This window comes from Arachis hypogaea, chromosome 3, assembly GCF_003086295.3.
Source record: "Arachis hypogaea cultivar Tifrunner chromosome 3, arahy.Tifrunner.gnm2.J5K5, whole genome shotgun sequence".
In the NCBI taxonomy this organism is placed as follows: domain Eukaryota; kingdom Viridiplantae; phylum Streptophyta; class Magnoliopsida; order Fabales; family Fabaceae; genus Arachis; species Arachis hypogaea.
Genome location: NC_092038.1, coordinates 86,449,258 through 86,465,584, shown reverse-complemented (window position 1 = coordinate 86,465,584; position 16,327 = coordinate 86,449,258). Strand labels below are relative to the sequence as shown.

At 36.9% G+C, this 16,327-nt stretch overlaps 1 protein-coding gene and 1 long non-coding RNA gene across 2 annotated transcripts; one reads left to right on the top strand and one right to left on the bottom strand.

Annotated features, from left to right (window-relative positions):
* Positions 1–9,818: 9,818 nt before the first annotated feature.
* LOC112777367 (protein ALP1-like) lies at positions 9,819–10,998 on the top strand. The gene is made up of 3 exons (XM_025821720.1): positions 9,819–10,106; positions 10,195–10,420; positions 10,517–10,998. The coding sequence occupies exons 1-3, from the start codon at positions 9,819–9,821 to the stop codon at positions 10,996–10,998; spliced, it is 996 nt and encodes a 331-aa protein (XP_025677505.1).
* Positions 10,999–12,773: 1,775 nt separating this feature from the next.
* LOC140182701 (uncharacterized) lies at positions 12,774–15,256 on the bottom strand. Its single transcript, XR_011878739.1, has 3 exons — positions 14,946–15,256; positions 14,427–14,624; positions 12,774–13,679 (listed from the first exon to the last, which is right to left on the bottom strand). It is a non-coding gene; the product is annotated as an uncharacterized lncRNA (long non-coding RNA).
* Between the last annotated feature and the right edge of the window lie 1,071 nt (positions 15,257–16,327).

Below are 16,327 nucleotides of genomic sequence, written 5' to 3'. Positions count from 1 at the left end.
TTTAGAACAAGTGCTAGATGGTCAAGACAGGAGCTGAATGAGTCTCCAAATACTGAAAAGTCATCCATGAAGACTTCCAGAAATTTTTCCACCATATCAGAGAAAATTGAGAGCATGCACCTCTGAAAGGTTGCAGGTGCATTGCACAGACCAAATGGCATCCTTCTGTATGCAAATACTCCAGATGGACATGTGAATGCCATTTTCTCTTGATCTTTTGGATTTACTGCAATTTGATTATAACCTGAATATCCATCCAGGAAGCAGTAGTATTCATGACCTGCTAGTCTTTCTAGCATCTGGTCTATGAATGGTAAAGGAAAATGATCCTTTCTGGTGGCTGTATTGAGCCTTCTATAATCAATACACATACGCCACCCTGTAACTGTTCTTGTAGGAACCAGTTCATTTTTTTCATTATGAACTATTGTCATGCCTCCCTTCTTAGGGACAACTTGGACAGGGCTTACCTAGGGGCTGTTAGAAATAGGATAAATAATCCCAGCCTCTAGTAATTTAGTGACTTCCTTCTGCACCACTTCCTTCATGGCTGGATTCAGCCGCCTTTGTGGTTGGACCACTGGTTTGGCGTCACCCTCCAATAGGATCTTGTGCATGCATCTGGCCGGACTAATGCCCTTAAGATCACTGATGGACCACCCAAGAGCTGTCTTGTGTGTCCTTAGCACTTGAATTAGTGCTTCCTCTTCCTGTGGCTCTAAGGTAGAGCTTATGATTACAGGGAAGGTCTCACCTTCTCCCAGAAATGCATATTTCAGGGATAGTGGTAATGGTTTAAGCTCGGTTTTTGGAGGTTTCTCCTCTTCCTGAGGGATTTTCAGAGGTTCTATTATTTTCTCTGATTCCTCCAGATCAGGCTGAACATCTTTAAAGATGTCTTCTAGCTCTGATTCGAGACTCTCAGCCATATTGACCTCTCTTACCAGAGAGTCAATGATATCAACACTCATGCAGTCATTTTGGGTGTCTGGATGTTGCATGGCTTTGACAACATTCAACTTGAACTCCTCCTCATTGACTCTTAAGGTTATTTCCCCTTTTTGGATGTCAATGAGGGTTTGGCCAGTTGCTAGGAAAGGTCTTCCTAGAATGAGAGTTGCACTCTTGTGCTCCTCCATTTCCAGCACCACAAAGTCAGTAGGAAAGGCAAATGGCCCAACCTTGACAATCATGTCTTCAATCATGCCTGATGGGTATTTAATGGAGCCATCGGCAAGTTGAAGACATATCCTGGTTGGTTTGATTTCTTCAGTCAAACCAAGCTTTCTGATAGTAGATGCAGGTATTAGGTTGATACTTGCCCCAAGATCACATAAAGCTTGCTTGGTACAAGTACCCTCTAATGTGCATGGTATCATAAAGCTCCCAGGATCTTTAAGCTTCTCAGGTAAGCTTTTCAGAATGACTGCACTGCATTCTTCAGTGAGGTAAACTTTTTCAGTCTCCCTCCAATCCTTCTTATGGCTTAAGATCTCTTTCATGAACTTAGCATAAGAGGGTATTTGCTCAAGTGCTTCTGCAAACGGAATCTTTATTTCAAGAGTCCTGAGATAGTCTGCAAAGCGGGCAAATTGCTTATCCTGTTCCGCTTGGCGGAGTTTTTGAGGATAAGGCATTTTGGCTTTGTATTCCTCAACCTTAGTTGTTGCAGGTTTATTACCTGTTGAAGTGGGTTGGGAAGCCTTTTTAGAAGGGTTGTTATCAGCACTTGTATGTGACTGATCCCCCACTGGCATTTGAATGCCAGGGGTGGAAGCTGGAGTGGCGTTAGACACCAACTCCATATTTGTTACTAGCGTCTGAACGCCAGAACTGAGATCCCCTTGGGCGTTCAGTTATACTTGCGGACAATTCGGTATACTTGCCGAAGGGAAATTTGTTGAGAGACAAGTTTCCACGCATCAAGTTTATGGTAATTGGATAAGTTTGGTGTTGTCTGATAGTGGACGGTTGGGGTTTTGAGATTGAATAAGCACAAGGATCACCTCCTTTATGAGGGTCTTGGTTCAGTCTCCAAAGCCATCCAATCCCAATGTTGCATGGCAACACTTCCAAGGACATTCCCCATGAGGACAAGTGTGAAATTCCCTTGGTGTAGTGGCCGAATCCCTCTTCCTCATTTGTCTTATCAATTACCATTAATGTCCTTTTTGATTCCCTATACACGAAAAAGAGAGAATGTGAAAATTAATTGAAAAATTGGTGGGAAAATTCAAGGGGTGAACTAACTAAACAAAAATCTTTTTTTGTGTGACTAATTTCTTTCCATGAATTCATTAATACACATCAATCAATCATTAAGCTGCCCATGCATGCAACGTTGGTACACCAAACTTGTTTATGGTCATATGGTGCAGCAAGTTTGGGGAATGAATTGCTTTTTTCAAAAAGTGTGTTCAAACCCACTTGGTGTGCTTTGAACACCAAACTTATCATGTACTATACTTTGCATGTAAAGGAGTCTTATATTGGTTGTCAAAATTGATCTAAAAATCCATAAAGTTTGCATTATTACTATTATTAGAGATTTAAGAGAGAGAGAGTTATAGAACATGGGTTGCCTCCCATGAAGCGCTTCTTTAGCGTCACTAGCTTGACGTTTGGTTCTTGTCAAGGTGGCTGATAGTGCTTGAAGTCCTCCCCTCTTGCAGTGAACCTATATCCATTAGCTTTGTTGATAAGCTCCATATGCTCTAAGGACATGATTTTGTTGATGGCATACACTGGGGGCAGCTGAGATGGAATAGTGGGAAGGTGAGGTGGTATGGTTAGGAAGTATGTAGAGATCACTTCATCACCTGGAGAGAAATCTTCTGTAGGAATTTTCTTGTTTCTCCATCTTCTGGGTACTTTCTTCCTTGTTTCTCTTAGTGCTATCTTGCTTTCTACGGATTCCTTTTCTAAGGGATTTTTGTTGCTAGCTTTGCATGGCTCTGATGGTTCTGGTTTCTTTTAGATCCCCTTTTGATGTGGTTCTTCCTGAGCACATGGCTTTCCAACCAATGGGCTTCTATTTGTATTGTTTCTGCTTCACTACTTGTTTCTTGCACCAATGATTCCTTGGCTGGCTCCTCCATCAACTCTCTGTTGTCATGATCTGATTCTTGTGAGGGTTTAAAGACATTGAAGGTGAGCTGCTCATCATGTATCCTCAGTACCAGCTCTCCTTGCTCTACATCTATGAGTGCTCTGGCTGTGGCTAGGAATGGTCTTCCCAGAATGATAGGGTAGATAGGATTCTCATCCATTTCCAGAACAACAAAATCTATGGGAAGGTAGTAGCTCCCAGCCTTTATCAGCACATTTTCAACCACTCCTATTGCTTGTCTTTGAGTTTTGTCAGCCAATCTGATAATTACATCAGTCGGAGATAATTCATTGATTTGGAGCCTCTTCATGAGGGAGAGAGGCATTACACTGATGCTTGCTCCCAAGTCACAAAGCCCTTTGTCAATCATTGTTTCTCTTATGGCACAAGGAATGTGGAAACTCCCTGGATCCTCCTTCTTTGTAGGTGCCCCTGGTTGAATGAGGGCACTGCAGTCCTTGTTCATCTTTATGGTTTGTCCACCTTTCAATGGACTCTTTCTTGCTAGTAGCTCCTTTATATACTTGATGTAGAAAGGCATTTGCTGGAGGGCTCTAATGAATGGTATATTTACATCAAGAGATGCAAACATATCAAGGAACCTTGAGTACATTCTCCCTGCTACACCACCTTTAAGCCTGTGGGGAAAAAGTGCATATGGGTTCAACACATCCTTCTTCCTTAGCTCTTCCTTGGATGTAGGTTGAGTTGTATAACTTCCTTCCTCCTGGCTTTCTTTGTGATTGTTTTGAAGGTGTTCTACTCCATTCATACTCTCTCCATCACTTGTGGTTATCATTTTACATTCTTCCCATCTTACTTTCCTTGTTTATCCTCTTAGATTCTTCTCTGTGTCACTGGGGAATCCATCAGTGGACTTGGGAAGTTGTTGAGATAGGTACCCTACTTGGGACTCCAACCTCTTGATGTTCTCTCCTTGGTTTTTGATGTTGGCTCGTACCTCTTCCTTAAACACCTTGTTGTCTTGAACTTTTCTGTATAAGCTTTCAAGTAGAACTTCAATCTTTGAGAGTCTATCATCTGTCAATGATGGTGGGTTGAGATTAGGGGGTTGTGAAGATTGGTTGGATGGGTGTTGGTAATGTCTCTGTGGGGGTGTTCTGATGAGTTACATGGTTGTTGGAGTTGAGGTTGTGGCGTCTCTGATCTTGCCCTTGATCTTGTTAATTTCCCCATCCAAAGTTGGGGTGATTTCTCCATCCAGAGTTGTAAGTTTTGGAGTATGGATCAAGGCTTTGTCTAGGTGAGTTTCCAACACAGTTGGCTTGCTCCCAGTCACCTTCTTCTCTTATGTTTGCTCCTTCTTGAGCTGGTGATGAACTGATGGCTACTGCAATTTGGTTCTCCTCCACCTTCTTGGTAAGATCTGCTAGTTGCTTGGTGATCATCTTGTTTTGAGCTAGTAAGGCATCCATATGGTTCAGCTCCATGACTCCTCTGGTGTTACTTCTTTCGGATGCATAGAAGTAGTCATTTTCAGCAACTATTTCAATGACATCTATGGCTTCTTCAATGGTTTTCTTCTTGTTTAGAGAGCCTCCTGATGAATGATCCACAGCCTTCTTTGACTCATATGAAAGACCTTCATAGAAGATGTGAAGTTGGACCCACTCATTAAACATCTCTGGTGGGCATCTCCTTATTAGATCCTTGAACCTTTCCCAAGCTTCATAAAGTGTCTCCCCATCTTGCTGTCTGAACGTCTGCACTTCAGTTCTCAGCCTATTGATCCTTTGAGGGGGGTAAAACCTTGCCAAAAACTTGTTCACTACCTCTTCCCAATTAGTCAAGCTCTCCTTTAGGAAGGATTCAAGCCACTTGGATGCCTTGTCCCTAAGTGAAAAGGGGAACAAGAGAAACCTATAGACATCGGGGTGGACTCCATTGGACTTCACTGTGTCACAAATCCTCAAGAAGGTGGTCAAGTGTTGGTTAGGGTCTTCTTGAGCACCTCCTCCAAATGAGCAATTATTTTGCACCAAAGTAATGAGCTGGGGTTTTAGCTCGAAATTGTTGGCATGTATGGTGAGTTTCTGAATGCTGCTCCCACAGTTTCCAGGATTAGGATTGATATAGGATCCTAAGACCCTCCTTTCTTGCCCAGCACGGTTGGCATGGCCTTGATTATGAGCCTCCTCTTCATGGTTGTTCTCCAAATTCTCTTCCATGTTGGGTTCAAAATACTCTTCCTTTGCTTCCTCAGCACCAATAATCCCTTTTCCTCCTGTTTCCCTTCGTCGTCTCCAAAGGGTTCTTTCAGGTTCTGGATCAAAGGATGTTGAAGCTCCTTCTCTTCTCCCTGTCATACAACAGATTGCACAGCAGGAGATGAAATGCTGAAACTAGTTTTGTTAGAGTAATTGTTAGTGTGGGTGATGCAAATTATCAAACAGTTAGTGGGTTACTGAGCAGAATTATAATAAACAAAGAAATGAAGAACGAAACAAAACTAAGGGGGTGCAGGGGTGAGGAAGAAATCAAAACAACTAACAGAAATTGACTGAATAAACTAAACAAAAAGGAAAAATGCTCAATCTAGTGATCTTCAAACTTAATCATTGTTGATTCAAAATCAATCCCCGGCAACGGTGCCATAAACTTGATGCGTGGAAACTTGTCTCTCAACAAATTTCCCTTCGGCAAGTATACCGAATTGTCGTCAAGTATAACTCACAGTAGAGTGAGGTCGAATCCCACAGGGATTGATTGGTCAAGCAATTTTAGTTAGAAGAAAGTGCTAGTTGAGCTGAGCAGAAATTGGATTTGGAATTGGTAGAAAATTAAATGACTAGAAAGTAAATAACAGGAATTAAAGTGCAGAATCTTAAATAGGGAGTTCAGGTAATAAGCATAAAATTAAATGGCAGAAAGTAAAGAGAATGGGTAAGATAAGATATGGGGAAAACATTGGGTTCAGGAGATGTTGCATTCTCCGGATCAAGTTCATTCTCATCTCTTCCTCAATCAATGCATTCATTAATCTAATTGTTCAAGCTTAGAGAGATTGGATTGCCAAGGAATTAGGATCCAATCACTTAAGATTGCCAAGGAGATCCAAGCAATTAAAGTGCATCAAAGCTCTAGCCAAAGTCATGAGATTATGCATCATCAAGTTATCATGCAATTCTAGCAAAAATCTCATGAAATCATGCAAAATTTACAATAGTTGCTTGAATCAATATGTAAGTGTATTTTCACCCAAAACTTGCCTTATTCACTAAGAAAATGCATGAAACTACCCTAAAACAGTAAAGAAAAGGTCAGTGAAACTGGCCTAGATGCCCTGGCATCAGACACCCAATTTGATGCTTTTGGCATAGAGGCCCAGCGTGCCATGCTATACACATGCTAGTGGCAAACCCGAAAGGGTTAGTCGCGCCACATGCAGGTGGTTGCATACGCAACCCCTCAAATTCGCTGATTGCGTACGCATGCATCTTGCTCGCATATGCGAGATACCAAATCCGAAAGGGTTGGTCGCGTTGTCTGCAAGTGGTTGCGTATGCATAACGTTCTCATTTTAAAACATTTTTCATCCGTTCTTCAAATGGCATAAGCATCACCGACCTAGTTTTGATATGAAAAAAGTTTGAAAAAAATTGGAGATCCGGAATCCCAGTTATAGCTCGCCGAAGTTTGACAAAAAATCTTATTTTCACAAAATCTTCCAAACCTCTATTTTCAAAAAACATAACTCATTAACCATATTCACACAATGATACCCTACACCAAAAACATACCAAAACACAGCCAACACAGCTCCACACTCTACCACCACGAATCATGCCTCATTTTTTAATACATATCATTCCAACATTTTTAATTATACCAACACAATCATTAACATTCATATATCCACATTCAATATTCTCATTTAACATCATTAAAATCATCATTCCTAAATCCTTTCACCACATCAACTACATTCATTTCATAAAACCATTGAATCTACCATGCCTCATCAATTTCACGTATATTGTCAACTAAAACTATCAATCAAGCTCCAATAGTCATAATTTAGCTTATCTTAGGTCGTCTAGCCTAAGTTTTCACAAGACATTATATATTAAATACGAGAAACCAAAACCATGCATTGGCCGATTTCCTCTTATAACCTAAGAACAACCCCACTAGGCAAGCTTACGAGTTTCAACACCTAAATTCAGTCTCCATAGTTCTACCAAGCATCCAACATTCATAATTAAGCTCCAATTCACATACATACACCACGTTTTCAAATCATTGCATCCATACATACACACTTAATACCTAAAATACAATTAACCAAGGGTTTTACTAAGGTTTGAAGATTCTTACCATGTATGTGCCTCAATTAAGCAAAGACCCAATAATTCCTCAAAGCAATTTGATACTGAAACATCAAATTAACCAAAAATCTCAACACCCAAAACCATAAAATTTTCAAATTGGGGAAGAGAAAAAAGAAAATGGGAATGTGGCTTCCTTACCTAATTTTTTAATGGGCTTTGTAGAGCTCGTCATTGTGGACGCATGGTCGCAAATGGTGCCGTGATCAGAGCTCGAAGCGAGAAGTTATGGAAGATTGAATCAAAACCAAGGGTTTGATGAACTTGATGTGTTCTTCCCCCTTTGCTGAAGTGTTTCAGTGTGTTTGCATGCAAGGGGAGGAGAATGAGCTGAAGCTCATTAAGTTTGATGTGTTGGTTGAGCTTGGTTCGACCGGCTTGACCCAATCTTGCGGCAGATTGTTAAAAATTAGTGTCAAAATTCTTATTTTTGTTAGATATATCTCATAAAACTATAAAATTCATGTTTCTAATTTTTCATTAAAAATTAATTTATTAACTAATTATTCGTTAATTTTACGGAGTTTATACCGACAATGTTAGCGGCAGAAGCTCGTGCGACGAAGAAGTCACATTTTTCTTATATATATATATATATATATATATATATATATATATATATATATATAGAGAGAGAGAGAGAGAGAGAGAGCTGGGGATTGTGTTTTGTATGAATGGAGCTCGAAAGGAATTGTGTTTAAGTTAGGGTGACTCAAATTTAAGACAGATTTATTAATATATTACAGAAGAATTATCTATCGGCAATAAGTTTAAAATCAAAACTTTTATTTTATCAACAGAATTATCGACGGATCTTATAATTTATCATTAATTTTTCGAAAAATTTTTCAATTTTTTTATCGAAAGAAAATTTGTCAAAAACCTGTCGATATTTTCGACAGTAAAATTCTATCTTAAAAATCCGTCTATAAGGTAGCGTTTGTTTTCGAAGACAGGACACAGAGACATGGACAATACAATTTTAAAAAGTGTTTGTTGGCAAAGACTTGGACATTGAACAAATTGTCTCCGAGACAATTTTTTATATTTTGGTGTCCACTTTTTCACGGAGGACAATGATGGACACGGCATTTGACAAGATGGACACTGTTTTTTTATAATTTTTTCTTCCTTTTTTGCCCTTAAATATTTTTATTATTCCAATCATTGCCCTTTCTTATACCTATCAAAAAAACCCTAATTTTACATCTTCAATGCAACGCTGATCTTTTCCACGGCTTCTCCCTATTCTCTGTCTTCTGTCTTCTTTTTCTTTCTTTCAGAGGTTCGTTCTTCATCTTCCTGCTCTCTGTCTTCTCTATTCTTTTTCTTCTTCCTGCTGATTCTCTATTCTTCTTTCTCTGGCAGGTTCTATCTTCTTCCTGTAGTCTCTATAGCCTCTGTAGCTGACTTCAAAATTGCCTTGTAGCAACTACAACCTCTTCACTTTGCATTTTCAGGTCGGTCTCTCTCTCTCTTAAATTGGTTGTTGTAGTTTGATCAATCAAAGAGAGTTGCTATTTAATTAGTTTCTGCACATGCTGAATCTCAACAACACTCTCTGAATTTCAAGAATCTCAAATGCTTTGGTTTTTCTGGGTTTTATCTATTTGAATGATTTTCAAATCCCCCATTTATAAAAGCATTGCAAGGTTTTACGCATGCCACCTATTCGACCATTTGCATAGCCCAACCTAAAACTGAAAATGAGGATCCTGCAGAGAAACCAAATAATGCTGAGTGAATTAAAAATCTAAAAATTAAATATGAACAAGAAAAATTGTATTTTGTATGACAAATGTGGTGAGTTTTTTAAATATGCTATGAATGAATGAATAGACAAAATTATATGTGTGTTTCATTTGAATTGTATGTGTGACAAAATTGGTGATTTTTTTAATGATGCTATGAATGAATGGACAAAGTTGTATCTATGTTGTTCTTAATTGAAGAATGAATAAAAAAAATTATACTAAACTGTTTTTATTTGTTTGAATTCAAAAATAAAATAATTAGAGGTTACGTTGCTGTTATTCTTATTGCTGGTGATTCTTTTTAGTATTTGTATAAATTTTATTATAATTTATTATTTATATTTTTGACCTGTTGATTAGGGAATAATGGAACCATTGGATCGCTCCGAGCAATTTAGACAATTTCTTGTTTTTTATTTTATGATTCAGTCTGAGCTTGAGGCAGTTTCGATATTAGTTTTGATGTTTGTATTTTTCTATTTGAGAAACAGGATAAGAGGACATTTGTTTATTAGGAATAGAGAAATTAATACTAATCCCTTAAGACGAAATGTGTTAAACCGCATAATAGGAGGAGGCGATAGAAATTGCATTTGGGAATTAAGGATGAGTGTAGACGCATTAGGAAGATTATGTGAGTTACTTAAAGTTCAGGGTGGATTAAGTGATGATTGCCGTGTAAGTATACCTGAGCAAGTGATTATATTTTTGATAATATTAGCTCATCATAAAAAGAATCGCACACTTCAAGTTAGATTTTATAGGTCAGGAGAAACAATAAGTAGGTATTTCAATAAGGTGTTGTACTCGGTTATACGTGTTCAAAGCTTATTGTTTGCAAAGGCTGTTCCTGTCCCAGATGACTGCATAGATCCCCGATGGAAATGGTTTAAGGTAAATCTAGTGAATAACTGCTGGAGTGGTTTTGTCTTATTTATAATTTTGTAGAGTTAGTCTTGACACTTAAATTTCTTTGGTTTAGGGTTGTCTAGGAGCATTAGATGGAACCTATATAGATGTGACTGTTCCTGAAGAAGATAAATCAAGATACCGAACAAGAAAGGGTAGAATATCAACCAACGTCCTAGGCGTATGCAATCGAGATATGAATTTTGTGTACGTACTTAGTGGATGGGAAGGATCCGCATCGGATTCAAGAGTCCTTAGAGATGCTATTTCACGTCGTAATAACCTCAAGATACCAATTGGTATGTAATAATTAAGTTTTAGATAACAAAAACACTTCAAAATGTTAGTTCATACAAATTTTTTAATCCTCTTAACGAATATCTTTTAATTTATAGGGAATTATTATTTAGTGGATGCTGGTTATACTAATTGCAAGGGATTTCTAGCACCATATAGGCAAACTCGATATCATGTACAAGAATGGGCCCATGGAAGAAATGCACCTAGAAACTTTCGAGAATATTTTAACAAGAAGCACTCTTCAGCTAGGAACATTATTGAGCGTTGTTTTGGTTTACTTAAGAAGAGATGGGCAATTTTGAGGAGTCCTTGTTTCTACAAAATTAAGACACAAAATAGAATAATAATTGCATGTTGTCTACTGCAAAATTTTATTCGGCTTAATATGGACACTGATCCTGAAGAGGACATTTTACTTGAGAATGACCACGTAATTATTGGAGAGGAGCATGGTGGTAATGAAGATGACGATGATGAGATGATTGACATTGTAGAGGGAAGCAACGAATGGACTGCTCGGCGAGACAACTTAGCACATGAAATGTACACTGAGTGGATGCATAGCCGTATAAATTAGCTAGTTTACTTGTTGTTTGTGTTTCATTTGAATTATTTTGATAATTTGTTGTCTTGAATATTTATTGTAAGACCTCACAGTGAAACTGTAATCAATATTAATGTTGTGTTTCGACTACATATACCACTTGTTTAAAATGATGTCATAATGTGTTTAGGATGCTAACTTGAATTTTGATTGAGTCAATCTAGATAGTAGAGACAAATGGACAGACATGTCTGGACTAATGAAGAGACCGAGACATTTGTTGGTTTTATGGATCTTTTGAGAAGCTTGCTGCGAAAATGAATGAGAGATTTCCAGGTGGTGGCTTTCAAATAAGTCACTGCAAGAACAAGATTAAGAGGCTAAAGGAAAAATATCAATTTGCTGCTGATATGGCAGCTTGTAGCGGTTTTGGATGGGATGATGTGAAGCAATGCGTGGTTGTGGACAACAAAGAGATTCTAGCTGCATATATGAAGGTTAGTTTTCATGTTTGATTTGATTCACTTAATTTTATTCTATTTGACAATTAGTTCTATCCCTCTTTGATGATCTTTTATTTGTTTTCTAGAAACAAGGAGTAAGATTGTATACTCCAGGAAAGCATTTTCCCCTTTATCCACGTTTGGAGAAAATATTTTGTAAGGACAGGGCAAATGGAGTTGCTGCTGTATGCGGCAATGATGCTGAAGAAGAAGTGCAACAAGATGGAGATGAAGAAGTGGATGCAGAATATATGGATATCTTTAACTCAAACCAGGATTTCAATGAATCCCTACTCCAACAATCGAATTCGGTGTCTTCATCTTCTGAGAAGAAACAAGGAAAAAAGCCATACGCATCTAAAGGGGCAAAGGATACCAAGATGATGAAGGAGTTAACTGACACCCTGAAGTATGTGTTCGACCAACAGGGAAAGCGTTTGGATGCTTTTGCTCAAGCTATGGCAAAGACTCGGGAGGAAAAAAAGGTTGGTGACATGCTTAGCGAGCTTGGGTTCACCGATGATGAAATTATTTCTGTTGCACTCAAGTTCTCCATAAATCCTCAGTTGGAAAAAACCTTTTGGTCACTAGGAGATAGTCAAAAAACTGGATTTGTTAGAGCTATATTGCATAGTTAGAGTTAATCTTTTTTTCAAGATTCAAAATTGGAGGTTGGATTTATAGTACATTTGCTTTTTTAGACTTATCAATTTGGCACATGTTAATACATAATAAGTGTTGTTGGCAGAATTTGGTATCTTAGACTTAGAAACAACTTGGTATTTTATATAGAATTAGTTTCCAATATGTGTAGAATTGTTTCTTTTGTTAATGTTAATGCAGAATTTTAGTTAAAAATAGTACATAATTTTGTTTAACATTACTGCAGATAAGTTGTAATTAGTTTTGGATTTCAATTCAATTGTGCGGGAGTTTCTTTTGTATGTTTAAATGCAGAATTTAGTTTAAAATTTAGAGCAATATTAGTTTCAGTTTTTTTTTTCAAAATGATGAAGTTTCTCTTGTTAAGCTAGTGTAAAAATGCACGTCAAAATCATACTCACCATTGTAGGATCACAAACTAGGCAATAGATCATACAATGTAAATTGTGTAGAAGAATTATAAACAATCAAATTTAGTCAAGAGTTATTCATAAATTGAAGCTACATATAATTGCTCAATTCATCATGTTCCATTAATTCCTGAACACAAATGCCAGAATTCACGATAATTAACACCCACATAAATAAGAATGGAAAGGAAATGGCAAGAAACCGTTGTGTTTTCAAGGTTATATTCAGAATTAATACATATACATCTCATTGCATTCAGAGGATAATGTTACATGGAAAACTTATTAAATTCAATATTCATCAGTAAAATAATTTTAAAAAGGATGGTTTGGGATTAAATTATTAAACCCACAATGGACACAAGATATGTAACAAATTTGGTTCTCTGTCACTCTCTGTTGAGCCAAGACAAAATAAAAGATTCCGCAAGGCCGAACTCTATCCTTCACCATATTATTATGAGCATCTGTATTAAGCATTATCACAGAGTTAGCAAGAACGTAAGCAGTATCTGCACTGCTAAACGAACTAGGGCTGCATTTACAATAGCACTTGGCAAACTTCTCCATGATGCGATCAATAGAAACCAAATATACTAGGAACAAATACATGTCTATGTCCATGTTCATCAGTTCATGTGCTAGAATAGATACAATGAAATAACATATAAAAATCACTTTCCTCACACCTACTACTAGTCACGCTACAAAAGAATCATGTTTCAGAATATAGAATAAATATTAGACTACAGTAGAATACAGGAATTAAGAGAATGTGTGAATGTGTGAGATTGTTCATCTAAACCTCCTCTTTGTTTCTCCATATGCAGCTACTCCCATGACTGTTACTGTGTAGCGAGCCATGCCAACAACCGTCACCGGATTTCTGAATAGTCACTCTATAACTTGTCCTACTGATAGAACAATCAATAGCAGATTCCGGTAATTTCAGATTGTAGATGACCTATTTTTGAAGTGTAGTGATGAAAGAAGAACTTGGAAATCATATATATATAGTGCGAAAAATAGTTTACCCTTTAGAAGAAAGTAAAATTCCCTGAAGAACAGACTTGAAAGCTCTCGCAGCAGTAGCACTTAGGCACATGACGAATCCAAATAAGTGAAAGCCTGGCTCGCCCTGCCGTCAACAACAAAATCTTTTTAGCTTCATGGAACCAAAATAAATAACAAATAATGAAATTGTTAATATAACTTCATGTGCCTCCTCCTAATATCATGACAGAAATATGCAGAGCATTAAGGTCCAAAGGGACTATTTTTCTTTCCATGTCACATGACAAATATATTAACTTATAGTGCAACACATACTTATAGAATAGAGATAACTGAGAAGAGCGTAATTTATAACAAGTTTTGGGATGTTATAATCATATGATTGAATGACACATAGCATAATAATTAGTAAAGTAGCTTGAGAGTTTTTCCCGTTCACTTCCTCATTTCCAGGTTTAGAAGAAAAAATTTAAAAAAATCAATAAATAAAAAGGACTCCAATTGTCACATATTGGCATAGCTCTTTCAACATTAAGATCTCATCAAATTAAAAGCACGTTGCACTTCACTTTCTGCATCCTAAGAAATGAAATGCTTATAAGAATTCCAATAAAATCACAGATCAGCCAAATCCCACAAACAATCCATCATCTAATCCAATCCAATCCAATCTGTTCATCAGCATGACTCCAGATCTGGAGTGGCATCACAAGATCAACATCCACACAGCAATATGAATGAATCAACAAAAACATACATGACCATAAGAAGATTAAATCAGCAAAGGAAAAAAGAATAGGCTGAGATCATCACACATAGAAGATTCCAATTTCATTGAAACATAACAACAAACACAAAAAGAGCAACATACCCATTACAGTCAGAGATTTTTGGTAGATATAAATCTCCTATCCTTGTTTGCTGGTCCATCCAAGCCCCCATTGACTTAGTGATGCTGACCAAGCATTTCATAGATTCATGTTGGAAAGTTATATCCTAAGCTGGAGACAAAGCTGTGGTTGAGCCTGTGGGTAGCCCCAATGCAGTTTTAAGAAGGCCATTGACAATCCTGCAAATATCTTATTAAATTATAAGAGTTTAAATACTAAATAAAGATGCAGAAATCACAAGAATATACATGAATGTTTTCTATATTCATGATGCGGATCCCAAAAAAGGCTCTAGCTTAAGAAAGAGAGTACTCCAAATATAACATGTAAGCAAACTTCTTAATAAGTATGCATTTGAACGGACGCGGGGGGGGGGGGAAGCTATTTCAATTAACCTCAATTTACCACAGCCAAACCCAAACAAAATACTTAAGCAATTTAGCAAATGTCTTTAATTAAACAATGACAACCGTTAAGGTTTAACAACAGCAAAATGATACCTTTCAAATATGTTTGAAGCATCCACGTCACAATCATAATTGACAAAAATGTCAATTATAATTTGAGGATCTTGAGAGATATTTTCCAACAAGTTGAGGACAGTCATTTTCTGCAAAAAATTGGGCTACGACATTCTCAAGAACCCGGAGAATAAGCATCAGAAAAAACATGCCAATTTCCTTTTTCAATCCTGATCTGAATTTACATAACAAGTTCATGAAAATTGCACACTGAAGTTGGAAAATGGCCATAGCTGAGAGGGCACTGTTCTTTAATAATGACAGGCAAAGATACTGCTTGATAGCATTTAGAAACCGGCACCATGAAAGCAAAGATGAGTCTGACAATACAGGAAAACATGCCAGTTTAGAATTCGAAGTTAATAATCATGTAATAGCAGAAGGGGTTGTAATTTTGTAGTTTCAACATCATCAAATCTCTGCAAAAGTGAAAGTGCAATTTGAAAAAGAAGAGAGACTGAGTTGGTGTTTGGGAAGGGGTTAGGGCAAGGAGAAAGATATGTCTATTTTGGTCATTTTGTATAATATCTTAGTTTTGTCCATGTTTATTCAAACGTAATACAGGACATTACATTAATGTCTTGTCCATCATATCCAAACACGATACATAAAACATAAATTTTATTGTCTCCGTCTTATTGTCTCTGTCTCAGTGTCATGTTCTGTCCTGTCTTTGAAAACAAACGCTACCTAATTTCTTATTTTCTTATAGCATTTATGCATGTATCCTGAGTACTATATACCCGATTTAAGTTTTACATCATATTCCGAATGCATCTAAAATATATAATATTTTTGTTGTGTCGTATCCTAATTACTGCATCTCTGTAATATTTACTTTACGTGAGATTTTGTATTCAAAATGTGTAAAATTAGTATATCAATAAATATTTTACATATAAATTTTAATAAATATTATATATAATTAATTTAAATAAAATAATCCGTATCGTTATTCACCTTTCTCTACCCCTCTCGCCCACCTTCTCGGACACGCATATTTCATGCGTGTATATAATTCAAATCTAGACAATGGAAGAGATGGCTTTAAAGGTATAAGAATCTAAGAAAAAGAAAAAGAAACGGAGAAAAGAAACCACCAAATCACATTCTGTCTAATTAGTGGCCTGATATAACCACCAGAAACTGCCCTTTTCATAGTTTATTTTTTTTATTAGGATTTGCTTTGTTCATTTTGTTTATGTGTCTGTTTATTGTTGGCCCCATAAAACGTGCGGAATCTCGCTCCTAGTTCTATGTAGGAATAACAAAAGTACAGTATCTATTCAGTTTCTTTTTTTTTTTTAAATATGATATATCAAACAATTTAATTCTATAAAAAAAATAAAAAATACATACAT

Coding starts and splice junctions, on each gene's coding strand:
- LOC112777367 (XM_025821720.1), top strand. CDS start 9,819: ATGAGTGTAGACGCATTAGGAAGATTATGTGAGTTACTTAAAGTTCAG. Junction 10,107..10,194: donor CCCGATGGAAATGGTTTAAG/GTAAATCTAGTG, acceptor TCTTTGGTTTAG/GGTTGTCTAGGAGCATTAGA. Junction 10,421..10,516: donor TAACCTCAAGATACCAATTG/GTATGTAATAAT, acceptor TTTAATTTATAG/GGAATTATTATTTAGTGGAT.